This window comes from Chanodichthys erythropterus, chromosome 1 (assembly GCF_024489055.1).
Source record: "Chanodichthys erythropterus isolate Z2021 chromosome 1, ASM2448905v1, whole genome shotgun sequence".
NCBI classification, from domain to species: Eukaryota; Metazoa; Chordata; class Actinopteri; order Cypriniformes; family Xenocyprididae; genus Chanodichthys; species Chanodichthys erythropterus.
The window spans coordinates 4,449,237-4,461,980 of NC_090221.1; the positions used below are offsets into that span (position 1 = coordinate 4,449,237).

General features: G+C 35.5%; 1 protein-coding gene across 4 annotated transcripts in view; it reads right to left on the reverse strand.

Moving 5' to 3' along the window:
* LOC137020079 (5-hydroxytryptamine receptor 4-like) overlaps positions 1-10,909 on the reverse strand; it is a 139,900-nt gene extending 128,991 nt beyond the window's left edge. For all 4 annotated transcript variants that reach the window (XM_067385284.1, XM_067385308.1, XM_067385300.1 and 1 more), the window contains exon 1: positions 10,613-10,909. In XM_067385284.1, coding sequence (XP_067241385.1) covers positions 10,613-10,688 — 76 coding nt within the window. In that variant the 5' untranslated portion in view covers positions 10,689-10,909. The remainder of the gene's footprint in view (positions 1-10,612) is intronic.
* Positions 10,910-12,744: the final 1,835 nt, after the last annotated feature.

The window sequence follows — 12,744 nt, forward strand, 5'->3', positions numbered from 1 at the left end:
TACTGTTGTTTTTACTACTTTTCTGGACCTTGAATGTGGTCATTTTCTTCATATTTCATTAAAGATATCTTAATTTGTGTTCTGAAGATGAATGAAGGTCTTACTGGTGTGGAACGACATGAGGGTGAGTAATTAATGACAGAATTTTCATTTTTGGGTGAACTAACCCTTTAACTGAATGTAATCTCTAATTGAGTATGACCAAAGAAGTCACTGTTACTACGCCAATGAAAATGACGACAAAAGATCTCATCACTGACCGCTCAATCCCATGAAACATTGCAAATGACATTAGTCTCTCTACACTCTCAGCGCTTGCTTCAACACAAAATTAGTAATGTTGTGATTCATCTCAGAGATGGTTGGTTTGATTTGAAACTCTTTACTGAAGAATTTACTGAAATAGAGAAAATGAATGAGAAAAATACTTCCAGGACAAAGACAGCTGAAGAAGTGGCAAATCACTGTAATGCTCTATTGTCTGCTTGCAAACCTCAATGCTTTTTGACAGAGAATTTGCATCTTTACAAGAATATTCTGAAAATGAATTGTCACAACAACGTACATGAAGTGACACCAGAAATGCATGAATGTAAGAAGGAATGTGTCAAGCTATCAACACAGCTGATTCTCCTTTTTGTTCAGAAATAATTGTTACAGATATATATAAAAAAATTGATTAAAGTTTTCTTTTCAATGAAGGGTATAGCGATCAAAACAGCAGTGCAGATGGCACAAGGTGACCCATTTTAAAGCTTTAGTTCTACATGTTAGACTAGAAAACTAGTAATTTTAGAATTACCAAAGTCAACCCACAAGAATTTCTCTCTTTTTAAATTGGATTTATAAAGCAGATGGCCAAATTATGCAATTAAGGTCATGGACAATAACACAAGGAAGAAAGTCATCAAATACTGGCTTCTTTTATTTAATTTACAACATGTTTGAAATATCATGCAAAGTTCACAAGGAATTATTTTTCTCTATATTTCCAATGACGTATAGGGATGTGTGGAACCGCAAAAGCTTCTTTCGGGTAGTTTGGGAGTATTTTCTTCTGTCTCCATTGTAAAACGAATGTATTTTTCTACAGATTAAACATTTTTGGGGAATTCATGTTTGTTTAAGTGAATTTGCACAAAGCAAAAAGCCACTCTGCATACCCCTTTTGTGCCGCTTCCAAATGGATTTAATGGATGAAGCCCAGAGGGGGGAGAAAAAAGCTTGGGGAAATCCATTTTCACGTTGTGAAATGGGCTTTAGCTCTAAGTGTTTATTTTCTGGAGTCAGCGGGTATGGAGGACGTGGTGGCATCTCATATAGGGGTTATAAAGCTGATGCACTTCTGCCAGGGTAAACTATGATGATTTCTCTCTAGCCTTTCTTTAGAGGTAAATACTTCACAGTTTGGTGTCTGGGATTCATGCACTCCTAGTCTAAGTGTCAGATGTGGAGCTTTTGGATTGCAGCAGACCTGGAATTCAGACTCTGTGCAAACTCGTGTGGAGAGCAGACGCAGCGAGAGGACTTGGATGGATTGCGGAGCGCTGTTTTTGTTAGAGTTAAAGCCAGTGTGCTTCATCTGAGCTAAGAAGGGTTTGCAGAAGTAAAGTGATGTGCAACGGCACTGCAAAACAACATGCATGGATCAGGTACAAGCAGCTGGAGGTGCCGGATTTATCAGTCAGGTGGAAAGCTGCTCACTAACTCTAACTACAATATACCCCGTGGCAGGGATTTACATATCACCCTGAAATAATGACTTTTCTTGGAATCAGCTGAGATAATGTCAGCACATTGCTCTGCATGCATTCAAATAGCAATGCACAATGCATGGAAAATAAATTAGACTGTCTGCACAGAAAGGTCACCTTTAAGATCGAGCATTTCATGTTTAATTGATTAATTAGCACACGTGAACATAAACTGGTTCTTGCATGGAAATAGAAAAAACCTTAGTAGAATATCAAGTTTGCTTTCTTTGGAGAGAAAGACAGCTTTATGGAGCCTTGGCAGCAGTAAAACTACTTGTAATAAAAACAACAAGCATAATTATTAAGGTCTACTGGTATTATGCAGAACAAATATTATCCTTACTGTGTCAATACCCTACTCATGTCAAACACTCATTGACTTCTGCCTCTATAAGTCATCTCGGATACTTCTGCAACTCTGCCTCCCCACCATGCAAATTAAAGTAAGATTTACATTTGCATTGGTTACGGCAAGACAAATTGATCTGATCTAAAGCATACGGAATGTTTTAACATTCCCGAACAAACTGTATATTTCTTCTATCGAGTTCAGAGACGACTGGCAGATAAATCAGCGTCATGCTCAGCCACATTTACGCAAGCCAGGAGAGCATGCGGAAGCGCAAGTGCTCCGTTCCTGGGTTTGTTTTCTGTCCACCGGCAGGCGAGAGCTGACAGCAGCAGGCTTGTTTTTTTCAAATCTCCCAAGTAGCCTCATATTGGTGTTGTCAGCCAGTTAGCTGCACGAACAGAGCGAGACTCTAGTTAATGCATATTTTTGGTTAAAATAAAAATCATTGTGCAACTCTGGAAAAAAACTCCTATTGTGTTTTATAAACAATCCTAAAGTGCATTTCCTGAACTAATATGCACACTGAAAATCAATATCAGATGCCTAATTGTCTAGTTTCGCATCTTTGTTACTATTGATTTCCATTAAGCACACGTTCAAAACAAACTCAAGTAGTATCTTGGAAAATGGCCCAGATGCTACCAAATATGTCCTATCGTTTCAGTTCACGGAGTGGATGTTTGAGCGAGCGAAGCCAAAATTCAAAACATATGACGCCTTAGTACACACATTTGGTGAAGAACAAGAACAATTTGAAATAGTTGAAGTAATAGTGTAATTATGTCCATAAAACAGCTCTGCTTAGTATGTACTCCAGTGCTGATGTCTCAGAGCCACTGTAAAAAATGTACTTTCTCAAAAAATAACTAACCAAAGCCTTTTAGTCCCTCTCAAAGTGCAGCGTTGGTAATAACAGTGCTTTCGTGGCTCCAGCACTGCAGGAGATGGTCTGCTATGATCTTCTCTGATATGCACTGTAATGCTGGTGGACATCATAAGGCTAATGAAGACAACTCCAGGTGTTTCTGTGGGTTCATGCCTCCTGTGAGTCCCACTCTAATGCCATAGCCATCAGTCCTCTGATATCTCACACTAGGCGCCAGAGCCCTGGGATTTTTTTCAAAGCTGTACTGTATGACTGAGAAACTGTAATAGGAATCTTGTTCAGGAACATCAATAACCTGCAGGATAAGAAGGCTGTTAAGGTTAAGAACACTTGAATATGTACGCTTGAATATGTATGCATAGCCTAGTAAAATCTATTTAAAATACTAAACCATTAACAAAATGGACAAAAATACAGTGATTGGGTTGTTTTAACCCAGTGGTTGGGTTAAATGTTTGCCCAACGTGCTGGACAGCTTTATTTAACCCAACTATTGTTTAAAAATCACTTTACAACTGGCTTAAGATGAACCCAAAATAGGTTGAAAAATTTAAAATCAGACACATAATTACTACAGGCAACAATAATAACCAAAAGGTGAACATTTATTAATAAGCAATTTAATAAATGTTTATCGTTTAATTATTATTCATTAAACTTATTAATAAATGTTAATTTCCAACATATTTTGGGTTCATTTTAAGCAAATAATACATTAAATTTTACACAATAGTTAAAACTTTAAATAAAACTACCCACCAGGTTGGGCAAACATTTAACCCAAACAAACCAATCGCAGGGTTTGTCTATTTTCAACCCAACTTGGGTTTTTTTTAACCCAGCATTTTTTAGAGTGAATTTAGCAGACTTTAAGCATGCCAGTTTAGTATACCAAAATACAATTGCAGGGTATTTATATTTAGCAGACAAATCTGTAAATGTATTTGTAGTACACTTTGCACAAAAAAAAAAAAAAAAATTATATCAAATACATTTTACTATTTTTTTCACAAGGGTATATGTTTATTAAATATGTAAAATGCAAAAAAAAAAGGAAAACAAGATTAACAGGAAATAGGGTGATTTTTCTCATATTTTACAGCATATTAAAACACCTTCATAGGTTTACAGCATGAAATGTTCCTTACTAACATGTGACACATTTAATTACATGTTATAAACCTAATTCCCATGCTGTTCTCTGTGATTCCAAGAACAACTATGGGTTGCAAAATTATGTGTACATTTTAAGTAATTTGAATAATTAGAGTAAAAGTAATACAGTTGAAGAAAAGCGGCAGCATGAAGCACACGTGAACCGATCCTCTCCTCCGCTTTAATAAAGCGTGAAATAAACATGAATGAACAAACATTTTAAAGGCATGTTAAAAGATAGTTGTAACTTGACGAAATCCGTATCTTATCTCGTGTAGGCTTATTCAGTGTTTCAATCATGGAAAGACATTAATAAAAAAGCTTGTAATCAATGCCATGTAACGTCATATTTACCTCAGAACAAACAGTCAGCTAGAAAAATTTACTCTAGAGAGGAGCATTTAGCTAAATATAGGCAACATATTACATATTAATTATAATATAATATATATATATATATATATATATATATATATATATATATATATATATATATATATATATATATATATATATATATATATATATATATACAGCTATGGAAAAAATTAAGAGACCACTCCAAGTTCAGAAATCAATGTTAAGTGGTCTCTTAATTTTTTTCCATAGCTATATATATATATACATATATATATATATATATATATATATATATATATATATATATATATATATATATATATATATATATATATATATATATATATATATATATATATATAATGTTCTTTAATAACCTATATAATGCATGTTTGAATAAATCTGTCAAGTTGACAGCCACCATTTAAATGTTTATATTTAAAAAAAACGAATTGGAGTAGAAATAATTTGAAGGTTAGTTAGTAGGCCTATTATAACTTTATTATAGCCTTAAGTCCCTTAAGTGTGATTTAAGTTTGTATACAAATCAGTTCATTTTAACCTTCAATATTAATGTAGTACCAACTGATTCCTATATATATTTTACAGCAACGAGATATTTTTTTTTCTTGATTAAAATTTGTACTGTACCTGATACACAGTATATCCATAAATATCTGATATCAAATCAAATTGCACGTTTGAAATTCATAACTATGATGACAGACTGGCAGGGAATTGTGCAAAGCAAAAAACAAAGTCCAAACAGAAGGATATTGTGACATAATGATAAGCCTCATATTTCCATTATTGTTCATTTAACTCTAAAACTAAAAAATGCTGGGTTAAAAACAACCCAATTTGGGTTGAAAATGGACAAACTCGGGTTGTTTTAACCCAGCAGTTGGGTTAAATGTTTGCCCAACCTGCTGGGTAGTTTTATTTAACCCAATTGTTGTTTAAAAATTACTATATGGATGGATTAAAATGAAGGTTAGAAATTTAAAATCAGACACACAATTACTAGAGCCAACAATAATAATCAAAAGGTGAACATTTATTAATAAACAATTTAATAAATGTTTATTGTTTAATTATTATATCTCATTCTATAAAATGCTGGGTTAAAAACAACCCAAGTTGGGTTGAAAATGGACAAACCCAGCAATTGGGTATAATAGTTGGTTTAAATAAAACTACCCAGCAGGTTGGGCAAACATTTAACCCAACCGCTGGGTTAAAACAACCCAATCGCTGGGTTTGTCCATTTTCAACCCAACTTGGGTTGTTTTTAACCCAGCATTTTTTAGAGTGTAATATTGTTCATTTCTAACATATTTTAAGGTTCATTTTAAGCAAGTAATACAGCAATTTTTACACAATAGTTGAGTTAAATAAAACTACCCAGCAGGATGGGCAAACATTTAACCCAACCACCGTGTTTGTCCATTTTCAACCCAACTTCGGTTGTATTTTTTAGAATGTAATAATAGTTGCAACTTGCACTCATAAATGTACATTAAAACTTGCCAGCTGATAAAACCTATCCAGGGACCATATTCATATAACATTTAATCTTAACTGGCTGATGGTGATTGACACTAAACAGTAGAAAATCAGTCCAGTCTCTTCAGTCTTGTGTTGCTTATAATAAACTGACATTTTGTTAAAACACACATAAGCAGTCTTTCAGAATGCTCTCAATAACATGTAGCCTATAAGATGCATACTATATTAGTGAGTGTGGCGGTGCTTATGGGGTGTCGCTCTGGGACTAGACTAAAAAACTAGACTACATCACCGATTAAACCTTAGTTCAATTAGGGTATTTAAGTAGCTTTTACGATTGTACACCAGAAAAAACATTACTGGACATCTTGAGACAAAACAATGGCACTGATTTATTTTAAGGTATGCATGCATTTTAGTCTAGAACTAGCTTAAGCCTTGTCTGTGAAACCATAAAATGTATTAATACAAATCTGTTCACTAACTCTTGTAAACCAGTCGTGTTGGCGCCGACACATCCAACCAAGCTGTCTTAATGTTAGCGTAACTCTTAAACCTTTTATGATATTGTAATAATGCAAATTGCTGCAGACAATAGACAACATTGGCTTTTCAGCAATAAATGGGCTATTACGGTAATTTTGTGCCTTCCGTCAGCAAATGGCAGCCGCTTTCAGGGAGAGGAGGATTTGAACGGAATGATATGGAGCGCAGCAGTTTAGGGAGTTTTGGATCGCATTAATAATAGAAGAAACAAACAAAAACATGGTGAAGGAGTACACAGGCGATTGGGGTGATTTTTGATAAGACTTGGGAGAAGGCTAAGCGAGACTCTTTTGCATTTAGTGTGTGAATCTGTATAATGTGTCTGTGCGTGTAAATGTATGCATGCATATGTAAGGTGAATTCAGAGTGATTAGGACACTTTTCCAAGTCATCTCAATGGCAAAAAGTGATCCCTTTAAGTGTGCGTGTATGAAAAAAAATGTCTCCTGAATGAAAACTATGCAACCCAGCGTAACAAAAAGACTTGTATACATGTAATATAGTTAAATTTTCAAGATTGAAGTGTTAGATTCTTTCAATCATCATTTTACATCATTTTCATACTATTTACAAACTCAACATATTAATGGTCAATAACTGTAATTTATTGAAAGCCATTTTTTGACACCTTGCACTTGAAGATAGCACATTGTATGAGAATACAACAACATAATATGTGAAAACGGGCTATTTTAGCTTCAGGTTCTAAAGGGTTAAAAAATAGTTTTGATAAATAGACAAAGAAATGAGACAAAACTCAACCCCTTGTTAACATCGAAAGAATCGTGTCGGCAACTCATTAAAACTTACTAAAAGTCTTTCTAATACTGCAGTAATCTAAACACTGAGAACACCATTAACGGGGCTGTAACACATTGTGATTGACAGCAGTGAGCTGGATCTCCAAGTTTTTTCTGAGACCAATTAATAATCTTTCCTCTACAAGCTGTTCAACACCAGGGACTGAGAATGAAATCACCCCAATCACTTCGGTTACCCAAACTCATTAATCCTCAGATTTCTTATGCCAAAATTGAAGCATGTTCAACATGGCTCCCAAAGAAAACGCAAAGCTTTATTCAATGGATTTACACCTTTGGCCCAAAAAGTGCTTAGACAAAAGAGAAAATTGATTAGGAAGCTACAGGAAACGCAAAGAGAGCCGCATGTTTTGCATTATGCAGCCGAGCTTCACCTTTGTTTAAAGGCTCAGCACAGGGCTCTAATGCAATGTAAAAGAGAGCTTATTGATCTTCTGGCTACAGACCCATTCTAAGCCATCTATCAAAACACATTCGTTCCATGCTTGGCACTCCAATATTGACCGCTGCATTCACTATTGCATAAACACAAATTGACCTTGGACCCCTTTGGATAAGTGATGAACTCCTCCCATTGCTAACGGTCCATATATCAGCACAGAGGACTCGTTTCTGCACTCTTTTTTAGGACACACTACACCCGAAGCATCGCACCAGAGCTTTTCTGAATTATCTGTATTTGTATTCGGGTCACTGACAAAACATTGAGATTCATTTTGAAGTTTTCTTAAGTGTTAACAATGAGATTATGTGGTTTTTATAATCAATTAACACTACTTTTGTTATTTTTTTACAGGATAGACAAAATTTGCCACCAAAAAAGTCATTCGGTTTAACCAAAATTTCGTTTTTACCAAATGACAATATTCTCAAACAACACAAACAGGCTGATATCTTGCTATCTAGCTAGCAAAAGGACAATCAAACATTTTATATACTAAATGTTTTTTAAATATTACAACATTTTCCATGTTTTATAGCGGTTGTACCAAATGATGTTTCGGGATATGCGTATGAACAAGTGAAAAGAGAGAGTTAGTTACTTTGCTTCACAACCATGTGGTCCTGTGCAGGTGTCTGAATGATGTCACATCCTGTCACATGATATTGACCACATGACTTGATCCAAAATGGTCCCTTTATATCGGTTACTCCAAATGACATCAATGAAATAAATGTTTCCAGACATTCTTTCTCATAACAAAGCAACAACACATAATTTGAATACCATTTTGCACTATGTTGATATATGATGTTATAAAAATTATGCCAGATTAAAAAATATATACATTTATTTCATTTTAAGATGAAAAATTAAATGGCTGTATTGGCCTTCGGACTGTTAAACCGAATGACCTTTTGACACTTTAAAATCTTTAAAATACCTTTATATGTAGCAAAATAATAAAAGAGATCTAGTTGTACATACTTTGAATGTCATATCTTTGTTTTTTATTATTATTAAGGCCTTTAGACAAAAAAATGAGCTGTTGTGTCATTGACCCATTCATTTAACATAAAATGAAAGCTTTAAATGAAAAAGTCACCTGCAAAATGCTGCATGATAGATGATATAAGGTATTTTGTTTCACAAACACCCCAAAAAGTTTTGCCTCTGACTGTGGTGAACTAAAAAAGCTGCTGGTTTTATCAAGTCGGGCTTCGGCATACAAACTTGAGAAGGTATTTTTTGGAGAATAGTGGTATGTTCACGTACATGCCTTTCTCTTTAGGTATTGTCTTCATCAGGGTCTTACAAATTTGGTTTGCTTAGCAATACAAGAAAAGTAATAAAATAAAAACCTTTGAATTCTGATAAAACTTCGGGTCTTTGAAAGCTCCTGAAGTACGGCTTTATGCATTTATTATTATACGTTAGCTGTACACTATTAGAAAGAGAAACAATGCTGTTGGATTTCCTCATTTGAACACTATTTACAGAGGTCAAAGTCTTTAGACTTAAGAATGATTTTTTAAGTCATTCCAGACTTATTAATATCGACAAACCTTTTTCTAAAAGTCTCATTTAATCAGGGCACGACCGAGTTCATAAACACGTAGCTGGGAGCATATCCTCCGACAGCAACAGCCAAAGTCTGTGTTTGTTTTATAGGGAACGGCACTGAAACTCGCACCTGATTGTCATCTCATTGATTGGAACCTCAAACTGAAATTACCCTCTTTAGAGAGCTGATTATTCCACAGGTTCACATACTATTACAGGCACTTGCAAATAGATTATGAATAAAAACACGCTCTGTGACTTGGCTCATAACAGATTACAGTTATTCAAAAGGGTTAAAACTTTCCATCGCCACAGGTTTACAATTATTCGTATATCAAAAACACAGACAACTCTATAAAGTGTTCACTCTCTTCTCTCTCTTTCCGCGCCACTGGAGAAAGTCTGGTGATGGAGAATGAGCGCTTTCCAAATGTGACAATCATGAAATTACCTTGCCATTAAATTTACCGAACTGTCAGCATCTAGCCAACACAGCTGATAATGTTGATTAGCCACTAAAATCCAACAGGACTATTTGAAAAATAGATCTTGCTATGCAAAAGCTTAAGTTGTATTCAACAAAATGATAACATGATGCTCTGTTGATTCATTACATGCATCAATATTTAATGGATGCTTTAATTGATCCACATTTCAAGCACCTGAAAATCACACCATCTTGGGTCAGTCAGGTTGCTTATTGCACCTTTGGGCAAGGTACACAGATCCACTCTGTCCTTAGAGACAGTTTGAGTAGATTACATAACGATATGTCAAATATGAATATGACATTTGTATTAATGAATAATAAATGACATTCACAGACATGGGAAGCACTAACAGTGTTGTTTCCAAGCCACTTGTTGTGTAGAAAATGAACATAAAAATGCGTATTTTGAATGTAGTTGTTTCTCATTAGAATATTATTGAACGAAATACCACATAAGTTCATAAAAACATGCTTCATATCCTAAGAACTGAAACTGGCAAATGTGAGAATGTAAAGTCTCTCAGTTTAGTGTGATTTCTTTATATAAAAGACTGTGTGACAAATGCGCGGATAATTTAGTAATATAACTCCCATATAAGGACACTTTTAAGCAGTGTACGATTCATAGCAGCCCAAACATTTCGGTGTATTCATCTTTAGCACAGAAATAAGTGAATAGTTTTCAGTGTTTCAGGGCAATTACAAAGCGCGTTAATGATGAATGTATCACTCACCATTTCTGTGAGGAGCACGCGGGTCAAAACCATGGCACGAATCAAAATCCTCCTCAGGAAATTTACATCCTCGCATGGAAGAGAGTGTCTTAGAAGAAAAAAAAGACTTTGCCGGGTTTACGAATGGTCCACTGTCGGTGGTGGGCACAGTTGTGGGAGTTTAACGTGTGACGGTAATGTCAGCGCAAACTAGATACGCGCGTGAGAAGCGCGCGGGCAGTTCCGTGGCACTACGGTCAGTCCGACAGAACCGAGCGCGAGCGCCCTGCAGTTTCCACAGTGAAACGCAAACTGAAGTCTCAAGTCCCTCCTCTTTCACACCACTTCCACCTCCAATGTGTCTATTGCCCTTTTCAAGAAACTCGTGCTCAGTATCGTTGTCATATTTACAACAACGTTGTAGGAAGCGCGCGCGTTTATGTTTCAACTTGGTACACGTGATATTGAACAATTTTTTAAAAACAGGGTCTTTTCATCTTGCTTACAACGAGAACGCATAATAAACTTTCCCCCTGTACAACTAGATACATAAACTTATTTGTGAGGTCAATGCAAAATAAATGCTTAATAATGATCATTTAGAGGTTTTGTGAAACTAACTCAAATGGCTCATGAGGAATGTGTCATTAGCTTATTATAGGTAAGCATCAGCTATGATAGCTTTATTTACGTTCTTACTAAATATAAATATATTTATTTAGAACATGAACGTGATATTTACCATTACCAATAAATATAGGAATATTAATTTTCACAAATGCCCTTTTAATTCAAATGCCTTTTTAATGTAAATGCTAGCAAATTAAATTAAAAAATCATTTCATATAATGAAACCTTGCATTTGATTAGTCTTTGCTTGAATTAAATTCAAATGAAGATAAAATACAGAATAAATATAACATTTAAAAAAAACTGGACACCTACTCATTTTTGACTGTGTGTTATAAACTACCTATAATATAGTTGTCATGTTATGACAATGTACATTTCCAGAACAAGGCTAAAAAATTTCACTTAGAAGCGGTGTTGAGGAAGATAAAGACAATAAAGGAACTGAAACAGCACACAATTGAACAGAAACTGCAATGAGACCTCAATAACTCACATGTCAGTCTTTTTTTCCCTATTGTTGCAGTTAAACATGGATTTGCTCTCAACTCCCTTGATCCTCTCTATCTAACCTTTTTAATCCACAACCTCTGTCAGCTTCTCTAATCTAGTTCATGTATAGGCGTAGGATATCTTTGCTCACAAAGCGTGAAAGGCCAGGTCCAACAACATAGCCACATTATGTGACAAAACTAAACTATTTAAAATAACTTGCAGAGAAAACATAGCTGTAATAACCAGCCCTGATGAAAAGACCAGCTGTGAATGCTTTAATAATCTCACATCAGCTTTGTATGACATCAGATGGTTTTAAAGCAGGAATGGGATATATATATATATATATATATATATATATATATATATATATATATATATATATATATATATATATGGGCAAGTGTAAGGATTTAAGTGAGTTTGACAAGGGACAAATTGTGATGGCTTGACGACTGGGTCAGAGCATCTCCAAAACTGCAGCTCTTGTGGGGTGTTCCCGGTCTGCAGCGGTCAGTATCTATCAAAAGTGCTCCAAGGAAGGAACAGTGGTGAACCGGAGACAGGGTCATGGGCGGACAAGACTCAGCGAAGGCTGACCTGTGTGGTCTGATCCAACAGACGAGCTACTGTAGCTCAAATAGCTCAAGAAGTTAATGCTGGTTCTGATAGAAAGGTGTCAGAATACATAAGTATGGAGCTGCAGACCGGTCAGTGTGCCCATGCTGACCTGCTGAAAGTGCCAACTGTGGGCACGTGATCATCAGAACTGGACCACGGAGCAATGGAAGAAGGTGGCCTGGTCTGATGAATCATGTTTTCTTTCACATCACGTGGATGGTTGGGTGCGTGTGCGTCTCTTACCTGGAGAACACATGGCACCAGGATGCACTATGGGAAGAAGGCAAGCCGGTGGAGGCAGTGTGATGCTTTGGGCAATGTTCTGCTGGGAAACCTTGGGTCCTGCCATCCATGTGGATGTTACTTTGACACGTACCACCTACCTAAGCATTGTTGCAGACCATGTA